The 6,700-nt window shown below is 54.4% G+C and overlaps 1 protein-coding gene across 1 annotated transcript; it reads left to right on the top strand.

Annotated features, from left to right (window-relative positions):
• Positions 1 to 417: 417 nt before the first annotated feature.
• On the top strand, positions 418 to 2,191 carry DIO3 (iodothyronine deiodinase 3). Its single transcript, XM_010398512.3, has one exon. The coding sequence runs from the start codon at positions 726 to 728 to the stop codon at positions 1,548 to 1,550; it is 825 nt and encodes a 274-aa protein (XP_010396814.3). The 5' UTR covers positions 418 to 725; the 3' UTR covers positions 1,551 to 2,191.
• The last annotated feature ends 4,509 nt before the right edge of the window (positions 2,192 to 6,700 follow it).

The raw sequence follows: 6,700 nt of genomic DNA, 5'->3' as shown, positions 1-6,700 counted from the left end.
CGGCCGCCGGGGCCCGGCCCGCCCAAAGCGGGCCCCGGGGGAGCGGGGGCCGGGGCAGCGCCCACCGCCCGTCCCGCCGCCGCCGCCGGATGATGCGGCCGCGGGTTCGAGACCCGGGTGCTCCCGCGGCACCGGGGCGTGCGGTGGGGCGGAGGCTGTGCCCAGGGGGCGACCGGGCTGCCGGGGCGGGGAGGGGAAGAAGGCGCGGGAAAGGACGCGGCGAGGGCGGCCCGTCCCTGTCACCTGCAGGCGCTGCCGGGACGGCCCCGGCGCCAGCTCCCGCCCCGGCCCCGCGCCCGCACAACCTGTGGGGACCCGGGCCGGGGGCGGGCTGTGCCTGTTGCATTGTCCTTGGCGGGGCTGTCTCTGAGCGCCCGCCGCTATCTGAGGCCGGGGACGCCGGCAGTGCCCTGTGTCGGACTCTCTGCCCTGCCTGATAGTGGCTGCACACTGCTCCGTTGCACGTCCCTCGCGGCTCCCGCCGGGGCTCTCTCCCCTTTTGTCTGTGTATTTTTAGGTCATTAGAGTGGAGGGGTAGGTAATCCCCAGGCTCAAGTTCCAGAGGGGCGGGTTCTGGCCGGAGGTGGAGTCACTTTTCATTTAAATCCCTGACTATAAAATGGGCTTAAAGAGAAGCGGGATCTCAGCTGTGCTGCACAGACCCCGGCACGCAGGGTGCGTGGGGGCCCCCCGGCAGCCAGCGCCCTGCAGCACAAGCCGCTGCGATGCTCCACTCCCTCGGCGTTCACACCTTGCAGCTGCTCACCCAGGCGGCCGCCTGCATCCTCCTCTTTCCCCGCTTCCTGCTCACTGCCGTGATGCTCTGGCTCCTGGATTTTCTGTGCATTAGGAAGAAGATGCTGACAATGCCCACGGCGGAGGAGGTGGCCAGCGCCAACGAGGGGCCGCCCCCCGACGATCCCCCGGTCTGCGTGTCCGACTCCAACCGTATGTTCACGCTGGAGTCGCTGAAAGCCGTGTGGCACGGGCAGAAACTGGACTTCTTCAAGTCGGCGCACGTGGGTTCCTTGGCCCCTAACCCCGAGGTGATCCAGCTGGACGGGCAGAAGAGGCTCCGCATCCTGGACTTCGCCCGCGGCAAGAGACCCCTCATCCTCAACTTCGGCAGCTGCACCTGACCCCCGTTCATGGCCCGCCTGAGGTCCTTCCAGCGCCTAGCCGCGCACTTCGTGGACATTGCCGACTTCCTGCTGGTGTACATCGAAGAAGCACACCCGTCCGACGGCTGGGTCAGCTCGGACGCAGCCTACAATATCCCCAAGCACCAGTGCCTCCAGGACAGGCTGCGGGCAGCTCAGCTGATGAGGGAAGGGGCGCCCGATTGCCCCTTGGCCGTGGACACCATGGACAATGCTTCCAGCGCCGCCTACGGTGCCTACTTCGAGAGGCTCTACATCATCCAGGAGGAGAAGGTGATGTACCAGGGAGGCAGAGGACCAGAGGGCTACAAGATCTCGGAGCTGAGGACCTGGCTAGACCAGTACAAAACCCGGCTCCAGAGCCCCAGCACGGTGGTCATCCAAGTGTAAAAAGGACCTGGCAAGAAGCGCAGGGGTGGAGAGGCGAGGGAGGGCGGGAGGAGAGGTGGGGAGGGAGAAGGCACTGCGTCGCGGGTGGCAGGAGCTGTCTTCCCGCGGGGACACTCGAAGGAGGCTGCTGTGCGAGCTTTCGAGCAAGACGTGCCATAGTCCTTTCTTTATTCAAATCATGTTGATTTGCCAGCCACGCTCTGTCAATACTGTATTTCCATGTGCGTTTTGTAAATAACAACTCTCTTTCTTTCTTTTTTTTGTTTGTTTGCTGGTTTTGGGGGGGGGGGGGGGGGGGGGGGGTTTGAGAAGGGTTTACTATTTTTTAAGGAGGCTCTCTTCCTACAGGATCTGTTCCCAGCTGCGTGTGTGCGCGGGTGTGTGTCTGAAAAGTTGTGTACAAGTGCTCCGTGCTGCCTAGCAAGTGCTAACTGGGATTTCTAGTATTTCTTTGTGATGACCGATTTTGAAATGGGTTTCTCTAATGCCAGGAAATCGCGTCTGATGTTGTCAAATACTAGAACTGCCAATAGCCAGAGCTGGACGGAATGTCCTATTTATGTGGGGGGGTTTTGTAAGACGTTCGTTCACCTTCCTTTTTTTTATGAATTTTTTTAAATAATAAAGGTTGAGTAACTACACGTCTAAGCTTGACTGCCTTTCTCTATCTTCAGACCGCTACGTTCACTTTCCCTTTTGCCTACCTCGCAACACCCCCACCGCAACACGCAGCCGAGGAAGGGCAGGCGGAGCGGCAGGCGGGAGAGGATGCGCTGCCGGGGGCTCGGGGGCGGTGAGCTCTGGCTCGGCGGCGGCAGGAGCGCGCCACCGCCCGCGACCCGGAGGAAAGGGAGAGTACTGGGTGTCCCCAGGGGGAAATCCAAACCTCCGGGGTTCCTGGGGGAGGAGACCGGTCAGGAAGACCGCGTGCTCCCTCAGTGACCCCGGCGAGGTGGCCCCGGACTGAGCCCTAAGTTCTGGAGGGTGAAGGTGCAGGGCAGACCAGCGCCGTGCAGGCAAGTGAGTCCCGACCAAAAACACAGGCTGGGGAAAGCCGTCCTGGGCGGGAGAGCCCTCTCGGGCACGCAGGTGGTGCCGGACCGGAGCCCGGACGGGGGCAGCGCGAACCGCACCTGCGGCGAAGCGGGGCTGAGGGGCTCGGGCAGGACGGCAGCGCCCAGCCCGGCCGTGCGAGGCTCAGCCCCATCCCCGGGGGCCGGCAGCTGCGCTTCAAAGGGTGCAGGGTGCTGGACCTTGCTCCCTTGGAGCCAGACAGGTGAGAAAGGGCGTGGAGAGCATCCCGCAACCTACGCAGGAGCCGTGCAAAGCCGCCCAGAAACAGCGGGTTTTTAAGGACCAACCGTGACCCCTCTGAACGCCTCCACGTCCTTGACAGCAGCGGGACGAGGCGCCCCAGCTGTTAAACCCCTAAGTTTTGGAGAGGGGTGCACGGCCCGGAGGCAGGGCAAGCCGCGGACGTCGCTCTCCGCAGCTGGGCAGCGAGCCGCGCCCGCTGTGCTAAACTAAACCTGCGGGAAGCTGTTTGCAAGGGCGTTGTAGCCCCTGTCTTGACAATGTTCCTCCGGACCCGCAGTGTTCCTGTCTCTCAACATTCACGGTTTAGACCAGCACGCGTAACCACACCCGCCACTCCCCGCAACAAAAGCAGCACCGAGTGGTCCCTCACAGAGAAATCAGATGCTCCGACCCCGCTCGTCGGTCCCCTTCGCCCCCGCAGCCCCCCTGGAAATCGGGCCGCTCTGCTGAGGCGTTAAAAGATCCAGCTCAGGTGCCCGCTTCGGGCTTCCCGACCCTCCTGGCCATTGTGCCTGCTCTGACGGGCTCGAAACCTATTCAGCCCTTCTTCACCTTCCCGCTGCCCCCAAGAGCTCACCCCCCGTCACTGGGCTCAGGGCTGCACCGGTTCCGCCCGGCTCAGGCGTCTCCGGTTGATGCTGGGGCGGCGGGGCGAGAGCCCACCCCGAGGTGGGCTTGCTTCCCCTGGCTGGGCTCTGGACGCCGAGCACAGAGCCCTCTGCGAAGTCCCGGAGCGGAGGGGAGCCTCGGCGACAGCGCCAGCAGGACAGGCTGCGGCTGGGCATCACCCCGCTTCCCCGGCACGAGCAGCGCCCGCCCAGGCACGGCAAAGGTGTGGGTGCCTGAGCCTGTCCCCGTCAGTGCCTCCCTCCTGGTGCATGGGTACACCAGCCTCGGCTCCCTCCCGCCACCCTACGAGGGACGAATGAGCGCTCCTCCCTGGTACCAGACTCCCGAGCCCCAACAAACCGCGCCCTGCCCCGCTGCGGGACAGCAGAGCCCCCCGCTCCGCCCTGCTGCCCGCGGCTCCCAGCGCGGTCCCGGCCCTGGCCCTGCCCCGCAGCGCCTTTCCCAGCCCCACGCACGTTGTGCCGTGAAAACCAAAGGCAGGGGACCAGCGAGTCTCCTCTCTCGGCTATAGGGGTAGCCGCTGTGTACGCGATTACTCTTTTTCTATGGTTGTTGTTTTTTTGGTTTGGTTTTTTTTGTTCTTTTTGGGTTTTTGTACAGCTTAGTTTTCCTTACTTTACAATAAAGCCATTCTTTGTTTTCTAACCTTGTTATCTCTTTCCTTTATAAGCTTTTGGCAAGCTTTAGTTGTAATCTGAAGTTACGGGCAAGACCCGGGCACATCCCCACCCCGGCCTGGCCCCCAGGACATTTTCCAGTCATACAGACAGAAATGGTCACTGTGGGCTTTAATAATAACAGAAACAGCCTCATCTTTGCTCTCTACTACTAGCAGATCTTGGTCAAAGGCTATATGAGGTCAGGATTTTTTTTTTCCCTAAATAAGTCAGCTTTCTAAAGCTACATTCCTCCTTTAAACCGAACACAGAGCTCTTATTTATCACTTTCTCTTTAATCAGCAACAGAAGAAAAAATTGCTATGAATTCCTGGAATCCCTGAAAGAGATCACACTTTTCCTTTGCACAAATCAAAGTTATCTGCTCCTATTATATCCTCCACTTAAAATGAATCATAAGCCTCCTTCCCACTGAGCTTTCTCGGGGATACTTGTTTAGCACAGATGAGAACAATACGCTGTACATCTAAAGAGCCCAGGGCAGCAGAAGCTTCTCCGACTGATACAAAGGATTGAGAAACGTCCTATCTTTAAAACGCATTTTTAGTGCCTTTCCACCTCCCTGGTGCATGACAAACAGAAGTCAGAGAGCGCAGAGAGATTTATCAGAGAGAGATCTGAGTGGCGATTACATGTTCTGTCAATAATTAATTGAATTATGTACTCATCATAATTACATACAGTCCTCTAGCCAGGAGGAGAAAAGAAAGAAGGAAGTTGTGGTGTGGTCAGAGGGGGATCTCAGGACATGGTTCCAGTCATTAAAAATGTGATGTAACATTGCAATCTGGTGTATTCTGAGGCACAAATGGGGAAACACAAATGAAACTAACTACCAAAATATTATTTGCTTTACAGCAGGGAGACAGAAAAAGCACTTGCGTTCGTTAGTTGTTTTCATTACTACTTTCTGCTGGGGATTTAAAGGTATTTTGCCATGCAAAGACCAGAGGTCTTGCTCATTTGAACTATGAGCTATATGTTGTAGGTTTTCTATTGTTCACCATGTACTATCTGACTACATTGGATATTTCTGATATTTGAAATAAAAATTTTAATTGGTCCAGAAATTAAAATTAGTCCAGCAAAGCATCCTATATTCAATAAAAATGTAGAAATGACACACTAAAATAATCTTGCAAGCAAATTCTTATTCTGATACTAATTTTTCTGTACTTCTTCCAGTCATAAGAGAGATCATTATATCATTATTAATTTATTATTTACTAAGAGCTGTTCGAGTACTCTTTTGGTACACAAATGCAAGAAAACAAAGAGCTCGATTCAGTTCTCACACAAGTTTTGCACTGGTGTGACTTCAATGACACGGGTGTAGTCACTTCAGAACCACCTGGGTGTAATTATGATCAAAATCTGGGCTATTGCACTTCCTTTGCTTTTCTAATGGTTCAAAACCTCTATTTTTCTACAGCACACTGCGGAAGACAGACAGCTGTTTACATACAGCGCTCAAAAATCATTCTCAAGTTCCTCCTCACCACCAGTGCCAGTGTCCTATGTCCTGCCACAATTTAGGCGTGTCAGCACATTTCCTCATCTTTCTGCATCCTCCCTACAGCATGAGAGTTGTAAACCCCATCGATATGTGTTTCCCTCTACTTGTTAAGGCATATCCTCTTGGCGTCTTGAGTTTTAGGTCAGGTAGCTTTTCATCCTAATTGCTTTTAAGATCCAGCTGCCAAAAGGGAATTTGACACCTGCTTCCCTCTTTGCAAATTTCTCTTTTCAGACAAATGTTTGATGATGCCTCTTGAAAAGGGGTTCATTTATGACCTCAACTTAATTGACAAACTCACGTATTTCTCATCTTCTTGGCCTTCCATCTACTTCTTCAGAGATTTTGGAAATGGTTTACAGTGGTAAATGCACTAACACTCAACGGCCAAAAACATCTTAACTAGAATTGCAAACAGTATTCAGTACCTCCTAGGTGAAAATGCAATGCAGGACAAGGTTAAAATCCTTCACCTAATATGTTTCGCATGAGAATCCTTCTCAGGGCTTATGCCCTCAAAAGTAAGGCTCCCTCAGTCTGGTCTATGCAGTTCCTGTGCCAATCAAACTTAAAAGATCAGGCCTGTATGTTGTTTCATCTCTCTTTTTCAAGTTAATGGTTTCATCCTGACTTTGCTCATGGAAGCACTTGCTTCCATTTCCTTTCAAGCAATAAATATCCTCTATCTTAAAAGGACCTTTATGACATGGCCATATGGGGCAAGGTAGCTAAACCCCCTACAGATCATCCCCCAGTGCCCAGAATTACCCCGACATGGAGGTGATCCCTGAAAGTCTGATAAAGCCGTCCAAGAGCTGCATTTCTTACTGGAGTCTTCAAGAATGAACTGGAACATGGTCCCGAGCAGAATAGCGTTCCATTATCCATTATAAAGTAATGGGCATTATGAAAAATTATTAACAGATTTAGATTTTACTGATACTCCTAGCAATGAGGGGTTTCAGTAGGTGACGGTAATGATGGTAAGAATCATGGTAAAACTTTCATTC

Source organism: Corvus cornix, chromosome 5 (genome assembly GCF_000738735.6).
Source record: "Corvus cornix cornix isolate S_Up_H32 chromosome 5, ASM73873v5, whole genome shotgun sequence".
NCBI lineage: Eukaryota > Metazoa > Chordata > Aves > Passeriformes > Corvidae > Corvus > Corvus cornix.
Note: the sequence above shows the minus strand (reverse complement) of the source record. Positions and strands in the feature narration are given on the sequence as shown.